Consider the following 14,452-nt stretch of genomic DNA (forward strand, 5'->3'; position numbering starts at 1 on the left):
CTAACTTATAGGAAAACCATGGAACCATCCAATCAGATTGTTTCAGGAGCACAGGACGACAAAACCAAAGCTTAATTCTTGAATCAACACCAGTGTGTGTTTATGAGTAAGGCATGCTAAAATACTTGCCAAAAGGAGGACAAAACACACATCACTTTGTGTCATGATTCAGTGTTAAGCAATATTTATGCAACAAGTTTTTCATATAATAAAGTCATCCATACAGACAATACCTTTGGCAACTGCACTGACATCTTCATAAAACCCAGCGATCAGGGCCACATGACCGGGCCGAGACTCAGTTGGCACACGGGTATGAGATAACCCCCAGCTGCCTTCATGCATTATGATATTCCTAAAAGATATTATTGATCAATAGTTAACACAGACTATGATTAAGTCCTGTTAGAGCTTTAGAAAAAGATTATTCCAGAAGGAATCAAAATCAAAACGCGAGTCAAAATTTAAGAAGGAAAGGAATCTTTATCGGGCACCTGGGTGGCTCAGTCGGTTAAGCGTCCGACTTCAGCTCAGGTCATGAGCTCAAAGTTTGTGAGTTCTGATCCCAGCTGAACCCAGACCTAACCCTCTGACTAGTTGGATTCAGCACTGTAAGTAAGCCAAAGTGAGACAAAGAACCATCTTAGCACTACACATGTGTATGAAGCCATAAAGTATTCAGGTGGCTTGTTACCCAAGAAATAACTGACACATACAATATTCCATCAAAGTGAGATTTCATCAGGTGTGATATGTATGGTATTACGGTCATGCAGGAGAAAGTCCTTCTTAGGTGATACACGCTGAAGTGTTTGGTGGTAAGTATATGAGATCTTGCTTTCAAATTAAGCAGGAAAAAATAATTAAAAATGTAAGCACGCGTGTGTGTAAATGTGCAGGTATATTGAGAAAGAAATGTAAATATGAAAATAATTAAAAACAGTTAAACCTACAATAAGGGTATACAGATGTTCATCATTATAATCCTTTCCATTTCTCTGTGCTGAAAAATTCTCAAAATAAAAAATTGAAGGTAGGAGAAATGGCTAGACTCCTAATTAGGAGTTAAATTACATTCCTAAATTTGAGATTAAAACAGGCATAAGTTTTCTTTTGCTAAAAGGTGGTGTCAATATTCTTTAAGTTAAAATATATATATATATATATATATATATATATATATATATATATATATTCTTTAAGTTGTATCCCAGAGAAAGCAAACCACCAGCAACACCATTGCAGATGACGGACCAGCAGAGCAACCTGCTATCCAAGATCGACTGCACTGGTAACGGTTTTCAAAATGAACGCCTGACACCCAAAATAATAACTACTAGGACTGCTTTAGATACTTTTTTTTTTTCTTAATGTTTATTCATTTTTGAGAGAGAGACAAAGCACGAGCAGGAGAGGAGCAGAGAGAGAGGAGACACAGAATCTGAAGCAGGCTCCAGGCTCCGAGCTGTCAGCACAGAGCCTGACGCAGGGCTCAAACCCACAAACCCAAAGATCATGACCGGAGTAAAGCTGGACGCTTAACGGACTAAGCCACCCAGGTGGCCCTGGTTTAGATATTCTTAAATACTGACTTACTTCATACTAAAACCCATTTCGGTTAAATGCATGCATAATAAATAAAAAGTCTAAAAACTACTGAACCACTTATTAAGGGAGAAATATTTTTTAACTTCTTCAGTTATTTAATGAAAACTGAACTTTAACACAAAGAGGTAGGTATAAAGAAATTTGGATCTCTCTGTTCAAAAACATTTTCATCAGTTCATGGGGCGCCTGGGTGGCTCAGTCAGTTAAGCGTCCAACTTCAGCTCAGGTCACGATCTCACGGTTTGTGAGCTCCAGCCCCACATCAGGCTCTGTGCTGATAGCCTGGACTGCTTCGGATTCTGTGTCTCCCTCTCTCTCTGCCCCTCCCCTGCTCGTGCTCTGTCTCTCAAAAATAAATAAAAGTTAAAAAAAAAATTTTTGGTCAGTTCAGATATTTTTTAAAAGACAAAGGGAGGAATGAATAAAACCCTTCACAAACAGGTTTAAAAGAAACTAGAAGATTACTGAAATTGTAAACACACAATGGCTTACAACACAAGGCACATCAACCATGCACGCCCTTGGCCTGCCACCCACCACCCAAATCAGAAACAAGTGCTACCAGCAAAGCTCACCTTTTCCTTCAGAACCAGTGTATTTTTATCCTATTAATTTGCAATGAACTATATTTCTCTTTCTTTGACAACTAGGAAGTCCATCAAAATATATCACCCAAATTTTTAGTTATTTGTAGAAATTCACGTGACATATTTTTGTGAACCGAACTTAACTCTGGTTTGATTTTCTTTTCTTACTCATCTTTTCCCACTGCCCTGAGTTGCTCACTTATTTACTTTGATCCTTTAGTATATTATACATTTATCTAAGCCACCGTTAATTTATTTCAGGAAATTAACAGGAATCCAAGGTCCTTCATTCTTCTAGCAGTGAACAAACACTTATTAATCGCCTACTATGTTCTAAGGACTGGAAATAAAGTGGTATGCAAAACAAACGCCCAGGCTTCATGGACCCTGCACATGCTAAGTACTATAAAGAAAACTAAAAAACACAGGAAACAGGGGCACCTGAGTGGCTCAGTCATTTAAGTGGCAGACTCTCAATTTTAGCTCAGGTCATGATCTCACGGTTCGTGAGACTGAGCCCCACTTCTGACTCCATGCTGACAGGGAGCAGAGCCTGCTTCTGACTCTCTCTCTCCCTCTCTCTCTGCCCCTCCCCTTCTCACACTCATTCTGTCTAAAAATAAAGAGACATACATACATACATACATACATACATACATAAATCACAGTAAAGAGACAAAAGTAATGATGGCAGGTGAGAATGGGGAAGATGGAATAATATTTTAGATAAATATCCACTTGAATCTGAGTTTCACTCTCTCTACAACAGCATTAGAAGGGCTTTTGAGGGGCTGGCCACTAATTAGAAAAATAATAATTATTTGTAGGAGCCCTATAAGTTTAAAAACTTAAATATTTCTTTTCAAAGCCACTTCATAGAATCTAAAGTCACATTTAACAGTGACATAGATGTGGAAGGGCTTTCTATATTTTATAGGTGTATTCTGAGTTGAACTCTGTATTTTCTAGTTAAACACCATCGCAATTAGCAATTCATTAGTACTTACGCTTGTCATTATTTTAGAAATGTAACCGGCTTGTTTTATAAGTATAAGATAAGCCAGGTTTGGAAAATTAGGACAAGTTGGGCCAAGCAGCTAAGGTCACACATAACTCCTGGGAAGAAAGAAACCTGTTAATCCACAGACAAAGGCCGATATATATGTGCCCTACTGTCTTTCTCATCATCACTTCTATGTCCACCATGAGATCAAATAGTATCAGGATAACATTTTCTTTGTATCAGGTAACATGCTTACCTAATAAATGGTGCTCTCGAATTTCCATTTTCATCTAATTCATAAAGCGTATCTGCCCGCAGGCCATCCGCAACAAACAGTACTAATCTTTTTGCCGGAGGAGGCAACGGTGTAAACTGAGGAGTCATTCCATGAACCAAAGGAGAGGTAAAATAAATATCGAAGATGGAGCCGAAGAACACAAAATGTACGAACAATCCCAAAATAAAGAAGAGCAGCATATCCAGTGCGACCAACTAGTCTTCGAGGAAAACTGAGAGAGGGGACAAGATTAAATCTGGGTAAACCTGAATGCAATTGTACATATTTTTAAACATTTTGATGGCTGCATGTAGAAGTGAACATATATCGTAAAATATCACATAATTTACAACTTCACTTTCATTTATGGTGGTAACAATGAACATTATTCAATAATGAGATAATACTGAAATAAAATATGTGATAAAATACACTCGCACAAAGAGAAAGTTCAAGTATGATACACAATTAGCGCCACTAAACTATTTATGTAGAATAAATGTAAGTGCATGCAAAGTTCAAAAAAACTAACACAGGATTAAAAAACAAAGAATTAAATGAGTGTTAAAATGAGTCAGGGTTAAGTCAAATCAAATCCTGTATAAAACAGAAAATCATGCATGGTGCTGTTGGCTGCTCATATGACCCCACCACTGATATTCTTGGAATTTAACATTACTTAAATATTTGCGGATTTCTTTTGACTTTTGGTTATCAGCTCAGGATACTTGTAGATTCTCCTGATAATCACCAAGTTGAGCAGGTAACATGCATTTTTGTCTATTTAGCTGAATTATAGGAAGGAAAAAGTAGTTAAACTCCAAGTGTTTCAGAAAATGTACACTCATTAAGGGAACACTTTCAGTTCCCTGAACCAATATAAAAAAAGCAAAGGTTATATTCATTTATGTTTGTGCATATATTCTGTGCATAACTGTGTGTGGGGTACAACCGAGAACACCAAGAAGACATAGTCACATATCTGATAAGCTTACAAATACTTACAGAAAGAAAAGTAAGCAATAGGAAATATTTAAATAATACTGTAAGACAGTATGCCATTAACTTCCAAGATCAAGTCCATGGGAGTGTTTTCCAAGTCAGTCTATAATTTACTTTTGTTGGTCAATCTCCCTGCAGATTAAAAACAACAACAAAGTACTCTTAACTTGTCTTTCTTGTAATATAACTACATCAGTTACATACAGTGACCCTTGGCTGAAAAACACCAAAGATGAAGTCGTTTTAATTATAGACATGTCTTATTCTTCCTGGCCTAAAGAGTTACATCATGGAAGGTGGCAAAATACCTTGTAAAAACCCTAAAACATTGGGCGGGGGGGGAACCCTTATCAAGGTCAAGCACATCATAAAAAGAATATGAAATACAGTAAACAGCCAAATTATGGGCCACTATTTTCCTAAGAGAATTAAGAGTCAAATAAGTATTAAAGACATTCCACAAAGTATAAAAAAGTCCCTTAGTGAGAAGATGCAAGACCCTCAGAATAAATATTCTGCTTTTCCTAATATATATGAACTTCAACTACACAGCAAGCACCATCTTAACGATGGTATTCTGAACATAAAAATAAAACAATCACTGTGATACATTTGGAAAATGCAGAAAAATCACCTATGATTCTACCACCTAAAGAAAAGTCAGTTACATTTCTTATAGTTTTTATCCATTCTACATTTTTATAAAGGCTCACAATTTTATATATTTTTCCCTTTACATTAAGGGAAATACATTAAGATTTCTTTATTACTTAAAAAAAAAATCCTCTTGGTACATACCATTTACCACTACCATGCTCTATTCTTTTTTTTTTTTAATCTATGAGATTTATTGTCAAATTGGTTTCCATACAACACCCAGCGCTCATCCCAAAAGATGCCCTCTTCAATACCCATCACCCACCCTCCCCTCCCTCCCACCCCCCATTACCATGCTCTATTCTATGGGTACACTGAAATTTTCTTGATCACCCCCATGCTGTTAAATATCAAAGTGTTTTTTTTTCCATTTTTTCACTATTAAAAGTGTCAACATGATTTGTAGTTTTTATATTAACTTTTCAACATTTCACGTGTTTAACATACTGTGTATAAATGCAATACTGGGTCAAAGGCTATGAGCCCCTTTAAGGCTTTTGATACACTGTATCCAGATGCACTTTTTTTTTTAGCTAAATACTGATTCTCCTAATGATAAACTAATGTAACACATGCAATATAGATTTCTCTTGTTTATCTCACAAGCCCTCCTAAAGAAAAAGCTATCCCTTCAAATAGACGCAGTGTAATTTGATGAATTGAAAAGGAGACATTGAGAACAATACTCTCAGTGACAAGATTTCAAATAGAGAAATTGTTATTAATAACAGTGTTTCAAGAAAGGAAGGTATGGTCGACTGTGTCAGATAAAGACTGGAGTAAGAGTAGGGCTGCACAGTGACTTGGTGGCTAAAGGGTGTCGTTAACCTCACTGAAGAATTGCAACAGAGTACTAAGGGCTGAGCCCTATTAAAGTGCTTGTTTGGAAAGTGAACAGGAGGTAAGGAAGGGAAAGACAGTGGAATGAAGACAGCTTTTTGGGAGAGCGTTAACTCTGAAGAAGAAAAATGAAAACTGACATAGGGCCACTAGATGGTTTTCTTCTCCTAGAAATAAATTTGGGTGCTGAGGAATGATTCTGAATGCAGAAAGAGATGAAAGCTGGGGAAACTGCAGGACTTACAAACCCTTGTGAAAGCCAGAAAAGATGGACGGAGAGCACAAGTGGAGGAGACGACCTACTCCTGGTTAGCCTGGGACCTTCCTGCTTTTGGCCTTGAAGGTCTTGCAGCACCGGGGAAACCTCTCAAGTCCACACAATCTATCTTGGGCTCTTCGGTTGGCTCCTCCCACGGCAGCCTGCCTCTCAAATTTCTCACATCTTCTCAACTGTCACCTCCTCAAGGTTTCTCTGACCACCAGAAGTAGACCCCTCCCCTTCATTTTCCTCGATTTAAATAATCACACATTCTGGGGCACCTGGGTGGCTCAGTAGGTTGAGCACCCAACTTTGGCTCAGGTCATGATCTCACAGTTTGTGAGTTCAAACCCCGCATCGGGCTCTGTGCTGACAGCTCAGAGCCTGGAGCCTGCTTCAGATTCTGTGTCTCCCCCTCTTTCTGCCCTTCTCCTCTTGCACTCTCTGTCTCTCACTCTCTAAAATAAATACACATTAAATAAATAAATAAATAATCATATATTCTGTATTTATAATAAAAATATAATATCTAGCAGCCCATTTTTCAATGCTAACAAGGAATTCTGCTATAATTCTTTCAGATCCAAAAAACTATCTACTAATGGATGTTTTTAATTTTCTTAAACATACGTTATTAAATTAAAATTACCCGTGTTTTTCTTTTTGAGTGTAAGGGTTCTCTGTCATACCTTCCACTTATTTAAACGTTAATTATTTTAAGATCAGTCTTACTGATCTTACTAATCAGTCTTACTAATTACTAATTACTAAAGCATTCTAAATTTTCTGAAGCACCTACTTTTTAATTTTTCAATCAACTTTATTAAAGTATAATTTATATATAAAAATGGACCCATTTTAAGTTTTATGTTTTGGCAAGTATGTACTCACATAAACAGAATCGACATCTAGAATAGTTTTCTCTTTCTAAAAAGTTCCCCCATGTCCCTCTGCAGACACTCCCTGCTCTATAGTCCTGACCATAAGCAATCACTAATCCGTCTTCTGTGATTCACGATTAATGTTGAGAGGCGCCTGAGTGGCTCAGTTGGTTATGCGTCCGACTTCGGTTCAGGTCATGATCTTGCGGTTTGTGGATTTGAGCAACGCATCAGGCTCTGTGCTTGACAGCTCAGAGCCTGGGGCCCGCTTCGGATTCTGTGTCTCCCTCTTTCTCTGCCCCTGCCCTGTTCATGCTCTGTCTGTCTCTCTCTCAAAAATAAATAATACATTAAAAAAAAATTCAAGCAAAAAAATGAAAGATTAATGTTGAATGTTCTAGATCATCACTGAGATGGAATCATAATACATAGTTTATTATATCTATTTTCATTTAGCATGTTTTTGAGATTCATGCAGGTGATTTAGTTGTTTTTTCCTTTTTAATATTAAGAAGTCTCCCACTGTAGGGATATACCACAAATTGTTTATGTATTAACCTCTTGAAGGATATGTGAATTGTTTCCAGTTTCTGGCTATTATAAATAAAGCTTCTTAAAACAGCAAATGCACAGGACTTTATGTATACATGCTTTCATTTCTCTTGGGTAAATATGCAGAATGAGAATTGCTGGGTTAAATGGCAAGCAGATGTTTAAATTCATATAAAGAACTGCCAAACTTTCCAAATTGCTTTACACACCTGTTATACACAGTTTTTTCAGAAAGTGCTTTAAAACTTTATTGACAATCTATAATTTTGCTATAAGTGCCATTTAAGAATTTAACCTAATTTTTATAGTAAGTGTAATGTGCTTTACATTCTTTTATATATTGTGGGGGCGCCTGGGTGGCGCAGTCGGTTAAGCGTCTGACTTCAGCCAGGTCACGATCTCGCGGTCCGTGAGTTCGAGCCCCGCGTCAGGCTCTGGGCTGATGGCTCAGAGCCTGGAGCCTGTTTCCGATTCTGTGTCTCCCTCTCTCTCTGCCCCTCCCCCACTCATGCTCTGTCTCTCTCTGTCCCAAAAATAAATAAACGTTGAAAAAAAAAAATTTCTATATTGTGTATCACATATCTCCATAGTAAGAGTATTCGATTATAGCACTAGCTACTGACTATTGACTGTCTACTCTGCATCAGATCCTGCATTGGGTACTTTACTTACATTCTCTCCTCTAATCCTCAGAATCTGCTTTGTCAACTATGTATTAGAACCCCATTTTCATAGCAAAGAGTCTAATGGGGCCTAAGTGATCCTCCCAAGATAGTAAGGGGAAGGGGATCTGAATCCTGGATCACATCACTGGAGAGCCTGAGCTTTTTCTAACACTTATTCAGATAACCAGTGTGTCCAGAATTGATCTCAGTATCTTTCTTTGAGGGGCTGGATGGCATTATGGGAAAGAGTGTGTACCGAAGCATTCCGCTGCAGGGATTCAAATCCTGTCTTCTCTACTTACTGGCAGTGTGACTTGAAGCAAGTTATTTAACTTCTTTGTGCCTCAGTTTCCTCATCCGTTAAATGGCGATAACAATAGTACCTTCCTGAGGTGTTATTAGAATTGAGTTAATAATGTGTAAAATACGCAGAAGAGTGCCGACCAGAGTCAGCACTCATTAAGTATTAGCTAATATTGTTCCCAATGTACATGAAGCTGGACTCATCATGTGAGAAAAACTTGTTTGCCGTCCTTGTTGAGTTTAAAATCTAATTGAATAGATGTAAATCTCTTAGAGAACCAAATCCCAAACTATGTTTCATACCAATGCATCAACTTTAGTTTCATTGCTCTGCTGCTACTTTCCTTATCTGTATGGGTATTTTTTTTTTTTTTTTTAATTCTGGTAAGAACACTTAACATGAGATCCACCCTCTTAAATTTTTAAGTGTACAATACAGTATTGTTAACTATAGGCACAATGTTCTACAGCAGATGCCTAGAATTGAGTCATCTTGCAAAACTGAGATTTTTCTAGCTATTGAACAACAACCCCCATTTCTCCTCCCCCCACCCAGTCCCTGGAGACCATCATTCCACTCTCCACTTCCATAAGTCTGACTCTCTTAGATTATCTCACGTAAGAAGGGTCATGCAGTGTCTGTCCTTCTGTGACTAGCTCATCTCAGCCAGCGTAATGTCCTCCAGGCCAGAAGTGCCTGATAGCCCCAGTTGCTCCATTTATTTGCCAACATATTTGGTGTTTTATCCTGCTTAATTTCACCTTTCCTAAAGTGGGAGTGTCCTTGTAACCTACAGTGGTTTTAATTTACATTTCCCCAATGACCAGTGACATTCAGCAACTTCTCATGTTTAACGGACATTTTCTTAATGCTCTTTCCCCCCCCTTTTCATTTTTTTAAGTTTATTTCTTTATTTTGAGAGAGAGAGAGAGAGAGGGAGAGAGAGAAGGAGAGAGAGAGAGAGAGAGAGAGAGAGAGAGAGAGAGAGAATGAGAATCCCAAGCAGGCTCCCCACAGAGCTGGATGCAGGGCATGAACCCACAAACTGTGAGATCGTGACCTAAGCCGAAAACAAGAGTCAGACACTTAACCTACTAAGTCACCCAGGTGCCCCTCCCTTTTCATTTTTAAGTGTTTTTCAAAAAGCAGTCCTTTTAAGTTTTGGTTAAGTTCAATTAATTTTTCTTTGAGTTATTTATTTTGTGTCCTACATAAGGAATTTTTGTAAGTGACAGCACTTTTTTAAACACAGATTTTTAATCTTTTTTATTTGAAAGTAACTTCAAACTGAGAAAATAGTTGCAAGAATAACGGTACAAAAACCAGTATACCCCTTAGCCACACACATCTAATGTTCACATTTTCCCCATTTCCTTTATCATTTTTTTGTCTTGCCTCTCCTCTCCCTTCCTCATCTATCTTACCCCTCGTGTACGTACATGCACACCCACGTGTGTATGCATGCGTATACAATTACGTAATATTGTTTTGGAAGCATCTGAGGATAAGTTACATACTCTGTGGCCCTTAAGCTCTAAATACTTCAGTGTTTATTTCCTGAGAACAGTGGTACTCTCTTACAGCAGTTGTCAACTTCAGTAAATTCAACATTGGCATTTCATCTCATCTACCACCTGTACTCCAATTTTTGAAGTGCCCCAATAATGTTCTTTATAGCATTTTTATAGCTCTACTGAGGCATAACTGGTCTATAATAGATTGTACAGATTTAAAATGTACAATAAACACAGGCGAGATAACGAACATACCCATAACCCTTAAAACTTTCCTCATGGCTGTGTAATTCACCCCTACATACTCTGTATTTTTTGATATTATTGCAAGTGGTAGTTTTTATTTCAATTTCTCCTCGTTAATTCTTCAATCACCAATTTTTATACACTCACCTTGTATCCTGCAACAGTGATAAGTAGCTTTTATGTAGATACCTTTCAATTTTCTAGAGATAATTATATCATCTGTGAATAAAGGACCTCTTCCTTGTCAATATAAATGTCTTTCATTTTTGTCTCATGTTTAGTGTACTGTCCAGAATCTCCAGTATTCTCTGGATGAATAGAAGCGGTAACAATAAAAATCCTTGCCTTGTTTCCAATTTTAGGGTGAAAGTTGCCAGTTTTCCAGGCTCTGTAGATTTCCCTTATTAAGTTAAAGAAATTCACTTCCACTCTTCATATCACTGTCACATCCTAAAATCACGAATGGATGGTGGATGCTGTCAAATGCTTTTTACTGGACCTATTGAGATGATCGTGAGTATTTGGTTTTTCTATTTCAGTCTCTTAATGTGGTGAATTATATTGATTGGATTACAAATGTTAACACAAGCTTGCATTCCCACTTGGTCATTATTAAGTAATATCTTTTCTATAGACTGTTGGATTTCATTTGCTAAAATACTGTTTAGCATTTTAAAGCAATGTTTATGAAAGATATTAGACTATAATTTTCTTTTCTTGTGATGTCTTTGGTTTTGGTATCAATGAGTTTGGAAGTATTGCTTTTATTTTTTGGAAGAGTATGTGTAGAATGTGTATTATTTCTTCTGTTATTGTGTAACAATTTGCCAGTGAAACCAATGGCTTGAAGTCTTCTTTGTGGGAAGGTTTTCAACTATAAATGCAATTTCTTCATATATATAGGGATACTCAGATTATTTACTAATTGTTGAGTGAGTTTTGGTAGTTACATCCTTTAAGAAGTTTGTCCATTTCAGGGGTGCCTCAGTAGCTCAGTCAGTTGAGGTTCCGACTTTGGCTCAGGTCATGATCTCATGTTCTGTGAGTTCGAGCCCTGCATCAAGCCCTGTGCTGACAGCTCAGAGCCTAGAGCCTGCTTTGGATTCTGTCTCCCTCTCTCTCTGCCCCTCCCCAACTGGCACTCTGTCTCTGTCTCTCAAAAATAAATAAACATTAAAAAAATAAAAAAATAAATTTGTCCATTTCATACAAATTGTTAAATTTATTGGTCTAAAATTATTCATAACATTTTATTAAATTATTCTCCTTTTTTCTATCCGCCAGTCCAGGACAGAGTCTATCAAATATCATATTGAGTTGTTTAAAGTCAGCCAATTTTCAAGCACTTAATTCATTTCAGTTAGCTCTTAAACTCTAGTCAGAGCTAACGTATACATGGTATATTTGAATATACAGAAACTCACACTGATTTAAATATCTCTTGTTTATCATGGAAAAGTTAGTACTCTCTTTATCATGATTACAAATAAGCAAACACCTAGATCACTTCTCACTTTCATTTGCATTTACAAATAACTCTCTGGACTTACCTTCTCTTTTTCCCATTGCTATTACACAGCTTTTCTGAATAGAGTAACAAAGTCTGTGTGTTAAAGGATCCTATAAGTTTTCTACTACCCCAAAGCTTATTTAAGTAGTGAAACAAAAATTTTATTTGAGAACTTTGACCTTCCTAGAGCTCTAATAGCCAAAATAAAAATTGTGCTGTTGTATAAGAACAGCAGGATCCCAGTCATATCACTCCTTGTCTTAGTCTCCTTACTCCTAAAAAAAGACACCGTCAGCCTGATTCTATGACAGGAGCCCAATGGAAAGTAACCAAGACATGTAAGGTACAAATGTAAAGTGCTGGGAATACTCTAAACTAAATTGTTGATTAAAGCAACTCACCTTTTATTTTTATTTTTCAAATGGAACTCAAAATAGCTGAGTTTACATTATTTTGAAAGAAAGTAATAGAAAAGAAAAAGGCATACTGTATTTTTCTATTCCAGTCAAGTCAACTTCATAACTCCTTGATTATGGACTTGGAATATTCATTATCACCAAATACTAATGACATACACACTGTATTTTTATTTAATATTTCTCAGTGTCCAGTTGGGTTCTATTTTCAAAAGAGCTTGTGTTTTTTACTTCTCCACATTCACAACCACCACAAAAGTTCATCATTTCCTCACCTGGACCACTTCAAAACCTATAAATGGGTTTCCCCACTAAACTACAGGATACAAATTTTTCCCTTCCTCAAAGTAATTATCATATATTGTACTCTACAAATCCAACTAAATTTCATTGGTGATTATATTTTATTCTAATTGGTCTTCAGGAATTTTATACATAGGTCTTAACCCCAAACTCATGTATTCCTAGCCTATTTTCAAGTGATCTTTATACTTAAATAATTTATTTCAATATAAGGAAAATAAGGTCAAATAAGGATATTAAAAAGAATTCCAGGAAGGAAGGCTCCTGGGTGGCTCAGTCCGTTGAGCGTCCAACTCTTGATTTCAGTTCAGGTCATGGTCCCAGGGTAAAGGGATTGAGCCCTGTACTGGGCTCCATGCTGAGCATGGCGTCTGCTTAAGTTTCTCTCTTCCCCCCCCACCCCAGGCCCTCCCTCCACTAAAATAAGAAAAATAATAAAGTAAAAAATTAGAATTAAAAAAAAAAAAAAGAATTTCAGGGGCGCCTGGGTGACTCAGTCAGTTAAGTGGCCGACTTTGGCTCAGGTCATGATCTCACGGTGCATGAGTTTGAGCCCCGCACTGGGCTCTTTGCTGACAGCTCGGAGCCTGGAGCCTGCTTCCTATTCTGTGTGTGTCTCTCTCTCTCTCTCTCTCTCTCTCTCTCTCTCTGCCCTTCTCCCACTCACACTCTGTCTCTCCCAAAAGTAAATAGACATTAAAAAAATTAAAAAAAAAAAAAAGAATTTCAGGAAGGAAAATCAAATGAGAATATAGCTGATACTTTTTTCTTTAACATCATGTTAGAGATAACTACTTAATCAGGTAATAACTTGATTATGATCCCACATCTCCACCAGAATGCAATGATACTGAATTTAGAATCTCACACCTCCTTTACACAGAAAATTCCAATTAATAAATGCAGAAGGATTGAGGGAAATCTAAAATTACAACTAGGTAAACACCACAGTAATAGTTATTGCCACCAAGATCCATTGATAAATGCTAAACTGAGTGGGCGAAAGTTTGAAGCAAAACGGGATATTTGCAGTCTCAAAAGAATCTCTCCTAAATATATATTAATTACAAAGGAAAAAGAGTAACTGACAATGGAGAAACCCCTCAGACATCACCACACCAAGGGGTCAAGGCTAACCTAACCAGTAATAAGATACATTAACATCATATAACCCTAATATGGTACACTAAGAAAGGCACGACATAGTATTTTTGGCAAAAGAATAGGTGGTATACTTTCCAAAAATGCTAACCTCGATCTATTCAGGGGAGTGTATCAGATTGAGAAACAGTCCACAAAATAATGGACCAGTACTTTTCAAAAGTATCATGGGCATAAAACACAATGAAAGACTGAGGAACTGTCATAGAATGGAGGCTGAAGAGACCTAACTAAATACAATAAGGACACCTGGATTGGATCCTGAGCCAGAAAATATACAATAGCGGAAAACCTGGTGAATTTCAACTAAGAACGGTAGTTTAGTTGATAGTATCAGACAGCTGTTAATGTCCCGGTGTTTGATAATTATACTGTAGTTCTATGTTCACATTAGGTGCAGTGGGTGAAGAGTGTATAATAACACAATCACTCTCTGTAGTATTTTTGTAACTTCTCTACAGATCTAAAAATATTTCAAAATAAAAAGTAGAAAAAAATTACTTTGGAGCCTAAGCCTGTACTCAAAAGATAACACTGGCTAGAGCCAGAGTTGTAACCACCACAAATTTTATGGATAGCTGTGATTTCATGTAACCTTTGTTCTTGTAAATAAAGGTTATTTCCTAAGCTCACAGGCTTTAAGCGATTTAATGCTCACATCAGCGTC

At 37.1% G+C, this 14,452-nt stretch overlaps 1 protein-coding gene across 1 annotated transcript in view; it reads right to left on the reverse strand.

Moving 5' to 3' along the window:
• Positions 1–14,452, reverse strand: part of PIGN (phosphatidylinositol glycan anchor biosynthesis class N) — a 104,467-nt gene that overhangs the window by 81,935 nt on the left and 8,080 nt on the right. The window contains 3 exon segments of the mRNA XM_045459723.1: positions 234–355; positions 3,455–3,707; positions 4,481–4,609. Of these exon segments, the coding sequence (XP_045315679.1) occupies positions 234–355; positions 3,455–3,675 (343 nt within the window). The 5' untranslated portion in view covers positions 3,676–3,707; positions 4,481–4,609.

Source organism: Leopardus geoffroyi, chromosome D3 (genome assembly GCF_018350155.1).
Source record: "Leopardus geoffroyi isolate Oge1 chromosome D3, O.geoffroyi_Oge1_pat1.0, whole genome shotgun sequence".
Lineage (NCBI taxonomy): Eukaryota > Metazoa > Chordata > Mammalia > Carnivora > Felidae > Leopardus > Leopardus geoffroyi.